The sequence below is a fragment of the Bos grunniens genome, chromosome 18 (genome assembly GCF_055505025.1).
Source record: "Bos grunniens cultivar Pamir isolate PY7600 chromosome 18, Bosgru_T2T1.0, whole genome shotgun sequence".
NCBI classification, from domain to species: domain Eukaryota; kingdom Metazoa; phylum Chordata; class Mammalia; order Artiodactyla; family Bovidae; genus Bos; species Bos grunniens.
In genome coordinates, this window is record NC_141182.1 from 43,339,743 (window position 1) to 43,356,379 (window position 16,637).

The 16,637-nt window shown below is 42.9% G+C and overlaps 1 protein-coding gene and 1 long non-coding RNA gene across 2 annotated transcripts in view; one reads left to right on the forward strand and one right to left on the reverse strand.

Annotated features, from left to right (window-relative positions):
• Positions 1 to 1,400: 1,400 nt before the first annotated feature.
• Positions 1,401 to 6,409, reverse strand: LOC147353580 (uncharacterized). The gene is made up of 3 exons (XR_015145735.1): positions 6,008 to 6,409; positions 4,815 to 5,161; positions 1,401 to 1,557 (listed from the first exon to the last, which is right to left on the reverse strand). It is a non-coding gene; the product is annotated as an uncharacterized LOC147353580 (long non-coding RNA).
• Positions 6,351 to 16,637, forward strand: part of TDRD12 (tudor domain containing 12) — a 75,869-nt gene continuing 65,582 nt past the window's right edge. Inside the window, exon 1 of the mRNA XM_086351723.1 lies at positions 6,351 to 6,687. Coding sequence (XP_086207849.1) covers positions 6,664 to 6,687 — 24 coding nt within the window. The 5' untranslated portion in view covers positions 6,351 to 6,663. The remainder of the gene's footprint in view (positions 6,688 to 16,637) is intronic.

A 16,637-nucleotide genomic window follows, 5' to 3' on the forward strand; every position in this document is an offset into this window, starting at 1 on the left:
AAAAAAAGGGCAAAGGGCCTGAATACTTTTCCAAAGAAGGCATTCAGATAGCCAATAAATACATGATAAGGTACTAAACATCACTAATTATTAGAGAAACGCAAATCAAAACCACAGTGAGATACCAACAGTTCACACCTATTGGAATGGTTGTCATCAAAGAGGCAAGAGATAAGTTTTGGCAAAGTTGTGGAGAAAAGGGAAGCCCTGTGCGCTGTTGGTGGGGAATGTAAATTTGTACAGTCACTAGGTGAAACAGTATGGAGGTGCCTCAAAAGTTAAAAATAGAACTGTCATAATATATACACATACACACACATATAACTGAGAGCATTTATATAATTATCCTGAAGAGAGAGCAGCATGCTAATGTTACTGCAGCACTATTTACAATAACCAGGACATGGACAGAACCTGTGTCCATCAACAAGGAATGAATGGATAACAATGGATGAATGGACAGATACACGTTGAATATATATATATATATGTATGTGTGTATATATATATTAAAAAATGGAATACTATATAGTCATAGAAGGAAATCCTGGCACTGTGACAACACGGATGGACTTTTAGGACATTACGTTGAGTGACATGTCAGTGAAAGACAAATGCTACACTATCTCACTTACATGTAGAATCTAAAAAAATCTCATAGAAAGTGATCAGATTTGTTGTTACCAAAAGTGGGGAAGTGTGAAAGTGGTCAGAGGAACAATCTTCCAGTTATAAGATAAATAAGTTCTAGGGTTATAATATACAACATGATGAGTACAGTTAACAATACTGTATTATATATTTCAAAGTTTCTAAAAGAGCAGATGGTGGAACTTCCAGGTGGTCCAGTGGCTAAGACTCTGCGCTCCCAACGCACGGGGCCCTGGTTCAATCCCCAGTCAGGGAACGAGATCCCTCATCCCGCAACTAAGAGTTTGCATGCCACAACTAGAGATCCTGCATGCCGCAGTGAGAATTGAAGATCCTGAGTGCTGCAACTAAGACCTGGTACTGCCAAATAAATATATATATATATATATATATTTTTTTTTTAAAGAGTATATGATAACAGATAAAGAGAACAGACTTGTGGTTGCCAAGGGGTGAGGGAGGGAAAGATTGGGAGCTTGGGATTAGCAGATGCAAACTATTACATATAGAATAAACAACAAGGTTATACTGTATAGCACAGGGAACTACTATATTCAATATACTATGATTAAACCATAATGGAAAAGAATATGAAAAAATACCTATTTCTGACTGAATCACTTTGCTGTACAGCAGAAATTAACGCATTATAAATCAGATCTACTTCAAAATTTTTTTAGAAGTCAGAAAGCTAAAAATGTTTAAAATTCAAAGGTTGAGAAACAAAATACTAATAAAATTAGAATACAAACAATTGAAATAAAATTTTTTTAACTTACAAAAAAAAAAAAAAAGAGTAGGGATGTCCGTGGTGGTCCAGTGTCCATACTCCCAGTGCAGGAGGCGTATGTTCAATCCCTGCTTGGGGTACTAGATCCCCCATGCTGTTACTGATGACCCTGCACACTGCAAAGAAGATCGAAGATCCTGAGTGTTGCAGCTAAGACCTGGTGCAGCCAAATAAACATCTCTTTTCAAAGAAAAGAGTAGATAGTAAGTTTTTGTCTCTAGGGGAAAAACTTTTTTTTAACTATGTTATATAACTGATGGATATTAACTAAACATACATGGTAATCATTTTACAATATATACATATGTCAAACCATTATGTTGCACACTTCAAGCTTAATATAATGTTATTAGTCAATTACATCTCAATCAAAACTGAAAAAAATTAAACCTAATTATAAGTTGCTTAAAAACAGTCCTGCATGAGGGCTAAAAATAAAAAGAGAAACAAAGCAAGAGCTCAGAGAGTACTAATCAGAGGAAATGAAATTCATCATAGGAAGCAATAAAAGTTAATTTTAGTTTCTGTGTACAGTTAGAAATGGAAATATGAGAATCTTTCAGTGAGTAACACCATGCTGAGCTATGGAAACAAGCTATTAGAAACAAGGGTAATCTGACAGGTGTATAATATTAGTGGGAACCATGAAGAAGACCTTCTCTGATGGACCGAGCAAAGTCCATCAAAGATAAGTGAGGTGTCTGGGGAAAAACCCTGGACAGCTACCAGGCTTCTGCTTTTGGGTTGAATGGCATAACGTCAACGTTCACTTCCTCTCGATTAATGCAGAATAAAAGAATTTTAAAAGTTCCAAATCAGGTGAAGCCTGATTTTAAGGCCAATGAAGCCAGCTTTTAAGGCCAAACTTGTTTTTCATCCCTTTTAAAACAAGAATATTTTAAAACTGGGAAAGTACACACTGCCTATGGGAACTGATGACTCAAAGGTAAGATCATTTGAACTACATTTGGTGGAGGAGGGATCTGGCATTGAGGGGAGTAAAGAATGTCCCCTTCATGCCCACTTTTTAGAGTTATGTCAGTACTGGGAAACTTAGATCAGCTTCTCCCGATAACCTCTCAAGCCACCATGAGCACACCGACAGAAGAGACTGGTCTAGCATGACTACAAGTCCTGCTAACTCAGACTCTGCCTCCTGCCATGCCTAATGCTTTGTCTTCTCTCCTTTTCTCCCTTCTCTTGGGGAGAGAGAAGGGAGAAGTAAAAAAACCTAAGAACAGTTCACTCTCCACGATGCTATGCTATGCTAAGTCACTTCAGTCGTGTCCGACTCTGTGTGACCCCATAGACAGCAGCCCACCAGGCTCCCCCGTCCCTGGGATTCTCCAGGCAAGAACACTGGAGTGGGTTGCCATTTCCTTCTCCACTACATGAAAGTGAAAAGTGAAACTGAAGTTGCTCAGTCGTGTCCGACTCTCAGCGACCCCATGGACTGCAGCCTACCAGGCTCCTCCGTCCATGGGATTTTCCAGGCAAGAATACTGGAGTGGGTGCCATTGCCTTCTCCCACTCTCCACGAAGCCCTTTGCAGAACCAGAGTATCATCCCCATTATGGGGAGCCCCATCATCACCCCACGGTGCCTGCGAGAGCCCATCAGTTCATGACAACTTTTGGTTGCTTGCTGGGCCATAAGCTAGCCATGTTTGTGACTGACCAATATTAAACCTTCCTGCATTCCTAATTTTTATTTTTTTGGTCTTAGATTTTACTGGTAGCATTTTATTGGGATTTCAGCACCTTCATTAGTCTAGAGTTGTGTTATCTTGGTCAGGTTTTGATACCAGAATTTAACCACTTTATAAAAATGCACCGACCTAAAATCTTTTTGTGTTCATCTTCTTATCTTTCCATCACTTTAAAAGTGCTTCCCATTAGCTGCGGGAAGGGGAGACAGGTACAGATCCTGACGCCCTTCAGCCTCCAGAGGTCTGTGTGGCTGAAGCCCCACACACTGAGTTCCCACTGCAGCAGTCTTGACGACTCAGCGCAGACTGGTAAATATTTTTGTTTCTGTGAGCCATGCTGTGAAAAGTTTGCAAAACACCCTATAGTAGCAGGGTATCTAATCAATGATACCCACCGGGGTTCTTGGCCTTCCCCAGTCGATAGAAATTGACGAGAGAGGGCCCATAAATTCAGTCAGGGCTTTAATGGGCCCCTGTACCCTGAGTATGTGTGAGGCGGTGATCTCATTTCTTCTTTGGGGTGTGGTCAGGGGTCAAACTAGAGGGTGGCTTAGGTGGTTTGCCCACCTCTTTGTGATGCTGAGTGCAGGTGGCATGCGCAGTACTCTGCTTTTGCTCCAGACACCCAGGTTTTTGCTCCTAGCTCTTCAGAAATGGCAGTTGGGTTTTTTGGTCTCTGTATCATTTGGGTCCAGAATTTGCCCCAACTGCATGCAGTTATTTTTAGTCCCATATAATTTCTATTTTTTAGCTGGTGGGGAAGTGTGTTCAGATGCAAGCTTTGCAGCACTGCAGCGAAGAGTCCCAGGCCTGTCTCAAAAAGTAAAATAACATCAACTGGCTGTACTCTGTATCTACTCTGGGGATTGAGAACTGCCTCTGGGACCTCCTATTTAAAACACCCTCTTACACTGTTGGTGGGAATGCAAACTAGTACAGCCATTATGGAGAACAGTGTGGCCATTCCTTAAAAAAACTGGAAATAGAACTGCCATATGACCCAGCAATCCCACTGCTGGGCATAAACACCAAGGAAACCAGAATTGAAAGAGATATGTGTACCCCAGTGTTCATCGCAGCACTGTTTACAATAGCTAGGACATGGAAGCAACCTAGATGTCCATCAGCAGACGAATGGATAAAGCTGTGGTACATATACAAAATGGAATATTACTCAGCCATTAAAAAGAATACATTTAAATCAGTTCTAATGAGGTGGATGAAACTGGAGCCTATTATACAGAGTGAAGTAAGCCAGAAAGAAAAACGCCAATACAGTATACTAACGCATATATATGGAATTTATAAAGATGGTGATGATAACCCTGTATGCGAGACAGCAAAAGAGACACAGATATGTATAGAACAGTCTTTTGGATTCTGTGGGCGAGGGCAGGATGATATGAGAGAATGGCGTTGAAACATGTAAATTATCACATGTAAAACAAATTGCCAGTCCAGGTTAGATACATGATACAGGGTGCTTGGGGTGGTGAGGTATGGGATGGGGAGGAAGGTGGGAGGGGGCTTCAGGATGGGGAACACATGTACAACCATGACTGATTCATGTCAATGTATGGCAAAACCAACACAATATGGTAAAGTAAAATAAATAAAAATTTTAAAAAAGGATAAAAAAAGTTAATGTAGAAAAATAAAACAGACCTGGCCATTTCCCATCTTTCTTTGACAAAGTCTGGAGCTTTCAGGTGCTCTGGTCCTGACAGGCACCTGACTGGGGGGTGGGGCCTGGTTAGCCCAGTTCAGCAACAGGTGAACTTCATGTACTTTTGTGTTTTCCTCCTGATTGGCGGCCACAGGCACAGGGCTCCTCTCTCCTGCTTGAGGCTTTAAGTGCATGTTTGCTTGACTTGTAAACTCAAGCTTGTATTTAAAACTGGAAGCTTGGGACTTCCCTGGAGGACTTTGCCTTTCGAGGCAAGGGGTGTAGTTTCTAATCCCTCATCAAGGAACTAAGATCCCACATGAATCCAGCCCAAGTAAACCAAAACCTAAAACAGAAGCAATATTGTAAAAAGTTAAAAAAAAAAAAAAGACTTTTAAAATGGTCCACGGTAAAATAAATACACTTGAAAGCTTAATGAGTATTGTTTCCCAAATATATAACCCTGTTCTAAACTGGTGCATCTTTTGCCATCTTATTGACACGAGCTTAAGAAATTGTTTTTTTTCCGAACTGAAATATTAAAGAATTCATCTGCAAAATCATCTAGCACCCAGCACCCCCTCCCTTTTAAAAAGCTGTGGTTCCTTCGATATTTAAATAATATTCTTTTACTTTCCTGTTTGTTGGCTTACTAAAGCCTTGGAGACAGATCCCTGCGATGGTAATAAAAGTTAACCTTCCTTGAGTGCTTCTTGGGTGTCCTTTGTTTCACACAGGGTGAAAATGAAGTGAAAGTTGCTCAGGCGTGTCCGACTCTTTGACCCCATGGACTATACAGTCCATGGAATTCTCCAGGCCAGAATACTGGAGTGGGGTAGCCAGTTCCCTTCTCCAGAGGATCTCCCCAACCCAGGGATTGGACCCAGGTCTCCCGCATTGCAGGCAGATTCTTTACCAGCTGAGCTATCAGGGAAGCCCCTCACACAGGGTGACCTCATCTAATTCTGAGAACCACTGAATCCCAAGTTTCAGGTGAGAAACCAGAAGTTTCCAAGCGTTGAAAACTTAACCCTACGGAGCTTCAACGACAAAAAATTACACATTCGGGCCAAAAGTTGGTCCATGACACCGCAGTCTGCGATCTGCGGTCATCACAAGAGTGTCCAAGACACATGGGGAGGACTTCCAGGTGAGGGTCAGGTGGGAGGAAAGTGGGGACTAGGAGCCATACCAGAAGGTGGAGGTCGGAGAGGATGTGGTCAGGAGACCAGGGAGGCGGCAGGCGGGGTGGGGAGGGAATGGGAGTGGGGTGGGGGTGTGTGGTCAGGGACTCTTCCTAATCCTCAAGGCCATGAAATGGACTCCGGGCAAAGTGGGAGTCGGAGGACATGAGCTTTCTAGGCGGCCACTCCGCGCCACGCGGACTCGCGCGGACCCGGGAATGAGCCACGTGACCCCCCCCGCAGCTCCGCCCCCCGACCCCCCAGCCCCCACTGCCCCCGCCTCCAGGGCGCCGTGCGCAGGGCGGCGGCGGTTGTCCGGCCGTTGGCGTCCGTGTGGTTTTGGAAGTCTCAGGGGTTCTGCGGTCTGGGGTTGGGCGGCTGGGGGCGGTGCGGGCGCCCAAGCGCGCCCCCGACGGCGTCCGGGTGGGAGCGCGGCGGGTCGCCCGCTGTTCGCAGCGGTGCGTGGCCGGAGCTTGGCTCGCGGGCTCCGCGGCGCTGACCCGGGAGGAGGCGCGGCCCCCCTCGGACGCCGGCCCTGCAGGTTTTCGCCTCCAAAGCTGGTGGCGAGGGAGTGGCGACGTTGAGAGCAGGACTGGGGCGAGGCCGCGGCGGTGCGCGTCTCTCCAGGAGAAGTCCGCCGGACGGCCGGCGAGGCGCGGGGAAGATGCTCCAGGTCCTCGTGCTTAAGGTGAGCGAGCGCGAAGCCCCGGGCCCGGCCATTCACCCGCTCCCGTGCAGGGGCCGCCCCGTGGGGACCCGCGCGAAGGGGTTCCGGATGGGCTCCTCCTGGACGCTTCACATTAACAACGGGAAATCTTCGTTCAGGGGTGCTCCGTGCAGTATTGGGGACGTACTTAATAAAGTTATTCGTTGTTTCTCCGAAATTCAGATTGAACTAGGTGTCTTGTATTCAGAACCTCGGGGGAGGGACGGAGTCTGACACCTTCTCCCACGCACCTGGTCCGGGATCCGCGCAGGGTGAGCCACCGTCCCCTCCGCCCCGCGTCCGCAGTGTGTAGACTTGTTCCTCTCCCCGGATGCGGGTCCTCTCCGGCGGGCCCCCATCCCCGTTGGACAGGGGACTCTGAAGCTGCAGGCTGTGGCCTAAGGTGATAGAAACAACTCTTCTGCTGGCTGAGTGTATGACTTAGGAACTGTCAGTGAAATCCACAAACAATGTCAAGAGTAGTTTATCTGCTGCAGGGGCGTGCTTTGCCTACTGGAGGCTGGATTGAGATTGAAGCAGTAGCTGTCCAGGGACTTCTCACGACCAAAAGTGGACCAAGTGCCATGTAGTCTGGCATTTTTATGACGTTTTAAAATTAACATCTTAATTTTTATAACTGATGTTGAAAAGTGAACTTGACTAAAACATCTGAACTTATTATGCAAATACTGTATATACTAAGGGGAATTGAACATGAATTGATGATTAATGATGAGTCTTGGTACTGATGTTCTAAATGACACTTAACCCACTCCTGTTACTGAATGTGGGAAAAGACACACTCATTACATAGTTTCAGATAAATGAAGATAAAGGAAAACTACAGGTAGGAAAGATAAGTTACTATTCCTGAGAAATAATAACATACTTTAATTCAATTAAATCATATTAATTTAATGGTGTGAGGTATTTCTCATGCCGGATAGCTAATTCTACTTTTACTTGAGTAAAAGCAAAGTATTCGAGTTTAAATGGTAGAGGTGAGGAGAAGAAAGTGGACCAAAATTTTACAGATAATATTTTTCGAAGGGCTTCCCTGGTGCCTCAGACGGTAAAGAATCTGCCTGCAGTGTGGGAGATGTGGGTTCAGTACCTGGGTCTGGATTTATCTAATGGAAATTCTGTAGACATGCAGGGGGAAAAAAAACGTGATGACTGTGGGCAGCTTTGCGTATGGCGCTGGCGGGAAGCAGGAGGCCTTGACCTTGGTGTAAGAGGTGGATGGGATGACCCTGAGGGATGGGGTGACCCTGAGGGATGGGATGGGGAGGGAGATGGGAGGGGGGGTTCAGGATGGGGAACACATGTAAACCCATGGCTGATTCATGTCAATGTATGGCAAAAACCACTACAATATTGTAACATAATTAGCCTCCAATTAAAATAAATTAATTGATAAAAAAAAAAAAGAAAGAGGTGGAGGTGGCGGGAATTGTGAGCCCAGCCCAGAAAGTAAGCACAGGGACAAAGTTGCAGTTTGATGCAATTGTTCTGGCTGGTAAAACTGACCCTTTGTACATTTTTTAGGTTCTAGTAGCAGATTTTTTTTAGTTTATAGTATTTTATTAGTTTCAGGAGTGATTCTATATTTTTATAGATCATGTTCCATTAAAAGTTATTACAAAATAATGGCTGTAATTTCTTGTGCTGTACAAAATATCCTTGTTGCTTATGTATTTTACACATAGTAATTTGTGTCTCATCCTTTACTCCTATTTTGGCCCCACTTCCCTTTCCCGACTAGTAACAACTAGCTTGTTTCCTGTATCAGTGAGTCTGTTTTTCTTTAGTAGCAGATTAAAAAAAAAAAATTTAAACATTCTAGAAACTCCAAAGTATCTATGGTGCCTTAAAAATTTTTTTAATGTCTAAAATTTTTTAAAAACATCTTTCTCCAACGTGGTATTTTGAAGATTTTCAAATTCCTTGAAAACAGGTTACAAAAGCAATATTTGAGAATAACCATATACTCTATACCTAGCATCAACAATTGTTAACATTTTTGCAGATTTTTGGTTAACATTTTTACACATACTTGCACATTTCTTTATGCATGCTAAGTCGCTTTAGTCATGTCTGACTCTTTGTGACCCTAGGGACTGCAGCCCACCAGGCTCCTCTGTCCATGGGATTCTCCAGGCAAGAATACTGGAGTGGGCTGCCATGTCCTGCTCCAGAGGATCTTTCCCACCCAGGGATCAAGCTCACGTCTCCTGCGACTCCTGTATTGCAGGCTTTACCACCGAGCCAATGGGGACGCCCATATTTCTTTATTTTATAGAATTGTTGACTTCTTTTATTGAACCATTTGAGAATTAGTTGTGAACTCTAAATACTTATGCATGTGTTTCTTAAGAAGAAGACTTTCTCTTACATAACCATAGTATAATTATCACACTTGAGAAATGTAATGTTGATACAGTACTGCCTAATACATAGTCCATACTCAAATTTCTCCAGTTGTTCAGGTAATATATTTTATAACTTGTTTTCTCTGATCCAGGATCCAATAAAATTATACATTACATTTAGTTGCCATGACCTTTTAATCTCCTTTATTTAGGGTTAGTTCTCTGGCTTTTTTGTACCTTTGATGTCATTGAAACTTACAGAGTTACTGCTGCTAGGCTTTGCAAAATATCCTTCAAGTTGAATTTGTCTGTCAGTTTCCTCATGATGGTGTTCAGGTTGGACATTTTTAGTAAAAAATACTGCATAGGTGATGCCACATCGGAGGATAAGAAGTTATTTTTTATCATTAAAAAATCATTACTTTTGAGTAAAAATAATTTAAAAATGTAACTTTTTTATCAGGAAATACTTTAGACATATAAAAAAGCATAGAAACTATTATAAACACCTGGACATCTGCCACCTAGCTTTGCCAAATTTTAACATTTTGCCATATTTACCTTGTATCTTTTTTACTCATAAAATGTTTTGTTTTTTTAATGTAGAGTTCTGTGGTATTTTGAAAAATGCATAGTCATGTAGTCACCACCATGATCAACATAGAGAACAGGTTCTTCACACTCTGAAATTGTCTTGTGCTCCTTTGTATCGTTCCTTTTCCCCACCTCTCGTCCTTGGCAACCACTGATCTGTCTTCTGTCCTTGTTAATTTTGCCTTTTTCAGAATGTCATAAACATGGGATTGTACACGTGGAATCACAGTGGCATGTAGCCTTTGAGTTTGGCTGCTTTGACTTACCGTAAGGCATTAGAGGCTTATCTACATTGTGGCACTTTTTAGGGTTGAGTAGTATTCTGTTGTATGGATCAGTGACTGTTTATACCATCACCAGTTGAAGGCTTCTTGAGTTGTTTCTAAATCATGTTTCCATGTGCTTGTTTTTCCCATGCATCCGTCTTTTTTTGTCAAGTATCTGCTCAGATCTGCCCATTCTTCTGACATGGCGGTTTGTTTGCTTATTGACTTTGAAAAGTTCTTTACATATTCTGGATAAAATTCTTTGGATATGTGACTTGTAAATATTGCCCCAGTTTGTGGCTTATCTCTTCATTCCTCTAACAATACCTGTCAAAGAGCTTTAAATTTAAAAGAAGGTTTAAATTCGGATTAAGTCCAGTTTATCAATTTTTGCTTATACAAATTGTACTTTTGGTGTTTTATCTAAGAAGTCTTTGCTTAACCCACAGTCACAAAGATTTCACCCCATGTATTCCTCAAAAAATTTTTATAGTCTTATATTTTACTTTTAGATAAATGATCCCTCGGAGTTAATTTTTATATACATTATGAGGAATGGATCAGGGTTCATTTTTTTTGTATATATATCTAATTTTTTCAGCATCATTTGTTGAAAAAAACTACCCTTCTTCCATTGAATTGCCTTTGTGCCATTATTGAAAATCAGTTGAGCACATATATGTGATTCTGTTTCTGTTCTGTTGATTTATATATTTGTGAATTCTCCAGTACCACACAGTTCTGATTGCTGCAGCTTTATATTAAGCCTCAAAATCAGATAGTGTGAGTGTTCCAACTGTGTTGTTCTTTTTCAGAATTACAGGCGCTGTTCTAGTTCCACTGGCCTTTCAATAAGAATTTCAGAAATAGTTCATTGATTTCTTAACTCATTTTGAGGGGAAATCAGAATCTTAACATTCCATGGATACAGTGTATCTGCATTACAGGCCTTCTTTGATTTATTTCATCAGTGTTTTTTACCTTTTAGCATACAAATTTTGTTAGATTTCCTCCTAGGTAATTCCTGCTTTTTGGTGCTGTTGCAAATGGCACTGTTTTTTATATTTAAATTTCCAATTTTTAATGTAGACATACAGTTGTATTTATTATATGACCTTGTACCCCAAAACCTTGTTAAAGTCACTTATCAGTTCTAGTGTATTTTCTGTAGGCTCCTTATAATTTTCTCCATATATATTCTTATTGTGAATAGAGACACTTTTCTTTCTTCTTTTCTGATTTTCCTAACAATGTTTATTTTGTAATTATTTTTAGCTGTCCTGGGTCTTCATTGCTCATGGGCTTTTCTCTACTTGTGGCGAGCAGAGGCTCCTCTAGTTGTGATGCGGTGGCTTCTTTTGTTGAGGAGCAGGGACTGTAGAGCACATGGGCTCAGTAGCTGTGGTATGTGAGCTTAGTTGCTCCGCGGGGTGCGGGATCCTCCCGGATCAGGGATCAAACCCATGTCGTCCGCACTGGTGGGTGAATTCTTCCCCACTGAGCCCCAGGGAAGCCCACATCTTTTTCTTGTCTTACTGTGGGACCTCCAGCACAATGTTACTGAGTAGGCATGGTAAACACATCACTAATAAATTTTTGTTTTGTTTTAATTTTCAGTTCTAGAATTGCTGTTTTCCAAAGGTTTATGTTTTTTTTTTTTAAGTTTTCTTTTTTTGTGTGAGATTCTTCTTTAAATAAAAAACAAAACCCTCTCTACAGCGGTCTTATCTTCTAAGTTTTTGAACATAGTATTATAATAGCTGCTTTTAAGTCCTTGCCTGTACGACTTCAGGGGCTTCCTAGGTGGCACTAATGGTAAAGAACCAACCTACCAATGCAGGAGATGTGAGAGACGTGGGTTCAATCCCTGGGCTGGAAAGATCCTCTAGAGGAGGGCATGGCAATCAACTCCAGTATTCTTGCCTGGAGAATCCCATGGACAGAGGAGCCTAGAGGGCTACGGTCCATAGGGTGCAGAGAGTCAGACACAACTGAAGCGACTTAGCATACATGCATGCTGTTCACTTCACCATCTGGGCAGCCTTGGGTTCAATTTCTGTTCACTTCACCATCTGGGCAGTCTTGGGTTCAATTTCTGCTGTTTGCTTGGCCTTGCAGCACATGCTCCTTTTTTTGCTTGTCTAATATTGTTCATGCTACACTAGGGGTTGTGATAGAGAGCTGCTGTATCTCTTTGTCTTTGCTTTGGGAGGCTTGGATTACAGTACTTTGGAGACCTCTTAAGATGAGCTTAAGATGGCAGAGTAGAAGGACATGCTCTCATCTCCTCCTGTGAGAACTCCAAAATTGGAACTGCTGAACAACCATCAACAGGAGAATGTTGGATCCCACCAAAAAAAAGATACCCACATCCAGGGGCAAAGGAGGAGGCCCAACAAGACAGTCAGTTCAGTTCAGTCGCTCAGTCGTGTCTGACTCTTTGCGACCCCATGAATCGCAGCACGCCAGGCCTCCCTGTCCATCACCAACTCCTGGAGTTCACCCAGACTCATGTGCATCAAGTTGGTGATGCCATCCAGCCATCTCATCCTCTGTCGTCCCCTTCTCCTCCTGCCCCCAACCCCTCCCAGCATCAGAGTCTTTTCCAATGAGTCAACTCTTCGCATGAGATAGCCAAAGTATTGGAGTTTCAGCCTCAGCATCGGTCCTTCCAATGAACACCCAGGACTGATCTCCTTCAGAATGGACTGGTTGGATCTCCTTGCAGTCCAAGGGACTCTCAAGAGTCTTCTCCAACACCACAGTTCAAAAGCATCAATTCTTCGGCGCTCAGCCTTCTTCACAGTCCAACTCTCACATCCATACATGACCACTGGAAAAACCATAGCCTTAACTAGACGGACCTTTGCTGGCAAAGTAATATCTCTGCTTTTTAATATGCTATCTAGGTTAGTCATAACTTTCCTTCCAAGGAGTAAGAGTCTTTTAATTTCATGGCTGCAATCACCATCTGCAGTGATTTTGGAGCCCAGAAAAATAAAGTCTGACACTGTTTCCACTGTTTCCCCATCTATTTGCCATGAAGTGATGGGACCAGATGCCATGATCTTAGTTTTCTGAATGTTGAGCTTTAAGCCAACTTTTTCACTCTCCTCTTTCACTTTCATCAAGAGGCTTTTTAGTTCTTCTTCACTTTCTGCCATAAGGGTGGTATCATCTGCATATCTGAGGTTATTGATATTTCTCCTGGCAATCTTGATTCCAGCTTGTGCTTCTTCCAGCCCAGCATTTCTCATGATGTACTCTGCATATAAGTTAAATAAGCAGGGTGACAGTATACAACCTTGACCTACTCCTTTTTCTATTTGGAACCAGTCTGTTGTTCCATGTCCAGTTCTAACTGTTGCTTCCTGACCTGCATACAAATTTCTCAAGAGGCAGGTCAGGTGGTCTGGTATGCCCATCTCTTTCAGAATTTTCCACAGTTGATTGTGATCCACACAGTCAAAGGCTTTGGCATAGTCAAGACATTAGGAGGGGTGAAATCATGTTTAGAATCAAACCCCATACCCACCAGAGATGCTTGGAGGGCTCAAACAAAACCTTGTGTGCACTAGGACCCAGAGACCCCACAGAGACTGAGCCATACCTGCCTTTGAGTGTTTGAGTGTCTCCTGTGGAGGCACAGGTCAGCAGTGACTGCCACGGGGAGAGGGGCTCTGGCTGCAGCAGACATGGGAGGCACAGCGTGTGGCATAAATCCTCTTGGAGGAGGTTGCCATTAGTTCCACCGTAGAGTCCCTCAGCAAATGACCCACAAACTGAAAAACAATTATACCAAAGAAGTTCTTGCACTGTTAGGAAAGTTCTAGGACCCACAACAGATTTCCCAACCTGTGGATCCTTCAAAGGGACTCAGAACCTCCAGGGAATTTGACTTTGAAGGCCAGTTGAATTTGATTACAGAACTACGACAGGACTGGGGAAACAGGCTCTTGGAGGGCACACACAAAACCTCGTGTGCACCAGGACCCAGGAAAAAGGAGCAGTGACCCCACAGGAAACTGAGCCAGACTTGCCTGTGAGTGTCCAGGAGGCTCTGGTGGAGACGTGTGTCTACAGTGGGCTGCTGCAGGGTCGTGGCACTGAATGCAACAGTCCTGGGAGCCTCGGCATGCTGGCATAAGTCCTTTTGAAGGAGGTCACCATTACAGCCATTACTCCTACCATAGTTTGGCCTCAGGCCAAACTAACAGGGAGGGAACACAGCCCCAGCCATCAACAGAAAATTGGATTAAAGATTTACTGAGCAGTTCATTCATGTCTGACTCTTTCTGACCCCATGGACTGCAGCACGCCAGGCTTCCCTGTCCATCACCAACTCCCAGAGTTTACTCAGACTCATGTCCATTGAGTTGGTGATGCCATCCAACCATCTCATCTTCCGTCATCCCCTTCTCCTCCTGCCTTCAATCTTTCCCAGTATCGGGGTCTTTTCAAATGAGTCAATTCTTCGCCTCAGGTGGCCAAAGTATTGGAGTTTCAGCTTCAGCATCAGTCCTTCCAATGAATATTCAGGAGTGTTTCCTTTAGGATGGACTGGTTTGATTTCCTTGCTGTTCAAGGGACTTCTCAAGAGTCTTTTCCAACACCGTTAGTTCAAAAGCATCAATTATTCAGCACTCAGCTTTCTTTATAGTCCAACTCTCACATCCATACATGACTACTGGAAAAACCATAGCTTTGACTAGATGGACCTTTGTTGGCAAAGTAATGTCTCTGCTTTTTAATATACTGTCTAGGTTGGTCATAATTTTTCTTCCAAGGAACAAGTGTCTTTTAATTTCATGGCTGCAGTCACCATGTACAGTGATTTTGGAGCCCAAGCAAATAAAGTCTTGCACTGTTTCCATTGTTTTTCCGTCTATTTGCCGTGAGGTGATGGGACCAGATGCCATGATCTTACTTTTCTGAATGTTGGATTTTAAGCCAACTTTTTCACTCTCCTCTTTCACTTTCATTGAAAGGCTCTTTAGTTCTTTTTTGCTTTCTGCCATAAGTGTGGTGCCATCTGCATATCTGAGGTTATTGATATTTCTCCCAGCAATCTTGATTCCAGCTTGTGCTTCATCCACCCCAGCATTTCTTATGATGTACTCTGCATATAAGTTAAATAAGCAGGGTAACAATATACAGCCTTGACGGACCCCATTCCCGATTTGGAACCAGTCTGTTGTTCCATGTCCAGTTCTAACTGTTGCTTCCTGACCTGCATACAGATTTCTCAGTAGGCAGGTCAGGTGGTCTGGTATTCCCATCTCTTGAAGACTTTTCCACAGTTTGTGGGATCCACACAGTCAAAGGCTTTGGCATAGTCAATAAAGCAGAAATAGATGTTTTTCTAGAACTCTGTTGCTTTTTTGATGATCCAACAGGTTTTGGCAATTTGATCTCTAGTTCTTCTGCCTTTTCCTTTTTTTTTTCATCTGCCTTTTCTAAATCCAGCTTGAACTCTGAAAGTTCACAGTTCACATACTGTTCAACTGGCTTGGACAATTTTGAGCATTACTTTGCTAGCGTGTGAGATGAGTGCAATTGTGCAGTAGTTTGAACATTATTTAGCATTACTGAGCATGGCCCTACCCATCAGAGCAAGACCCAGATTCCCCCACAGCCAGTCCCTCCTGTCAGAAAGCTTCCACAAGCCTCTTATCCTCTTTCATCAGAGGGCAGACAGAATGAAAACCACAATCACAGAAAACTAACCAAACTGATCACATGGACCACAGCCTTGTCTAACTCAATGAAACTATGAGCCATGCCGTGTAGGGCCACCCAGGACAGATGGGTCATGGTGGAGAGTTCTGACAAAACATGGTCCCTGGAGAAGGGAATAGTAAACCACTTTAGTATTCTTGCCTTGAGAACCCCATGAACAGTATGAAAAGGCAGAAAGACATGACACTGAAAGATGAACTCCCGAGGTCACTAGGTGCCCAGTGTGCCGCTGGAGAAGCAGCTCCAGAAGGAATGAAGAGGCGGAGCCAAAGCAGAAACAGCGCCTGGTTGTGGATGTGACTGGTGATGGAAGTAAAGTCCGATGCTGTAAAAAACAATATTGCATAGGAACCTGGAATGTTAGGACCATGAACCAAGGTAAGTTGAAAATGGTCAAACAGGAGATGGCAAAAGTGAGCATAGACATTTTAGGATCAATAAACTAAAATGGACTAGAATTTAATTCATATAACCATTATATCTACTGCTGTGGGCAAGAATCCCTTATTAGAAGTGGAGGATCCCTCATAGTCAACAGAAGAGTCCAAAATGCAGTACTTGGATGCAATCTCAAAAATGACAGAATGATCTCTATTTGTTTCCAAGGCAAACCATTCAATATCACAGTAATCCAAGTCTATGCCCCAACCACTAATGCCAAGGAAGCTGAAGTTGAACAGTTCTATGATGACCTACAAGACCTTCTAGAACTAACACCAAAAAAAGATGTCCTCTTCATCATAGGGTACTAGAATGCAAAAGTAGGATATCAAGAGATACCTAGAATAACAGGCAAGTTTGGCCTTGAAGTACAAAATGAAGCAGGGCAAAGCCTAACAGTTTTGCTAAGAGTATGTCCTGGTCATAGCAAACACCCTCTTCCAACAGCACAAGAGACAACTTTACACATGGACCTCACCAGATGGTCAATACTGAAATCAGATTGATTGTGTTCTTTGCA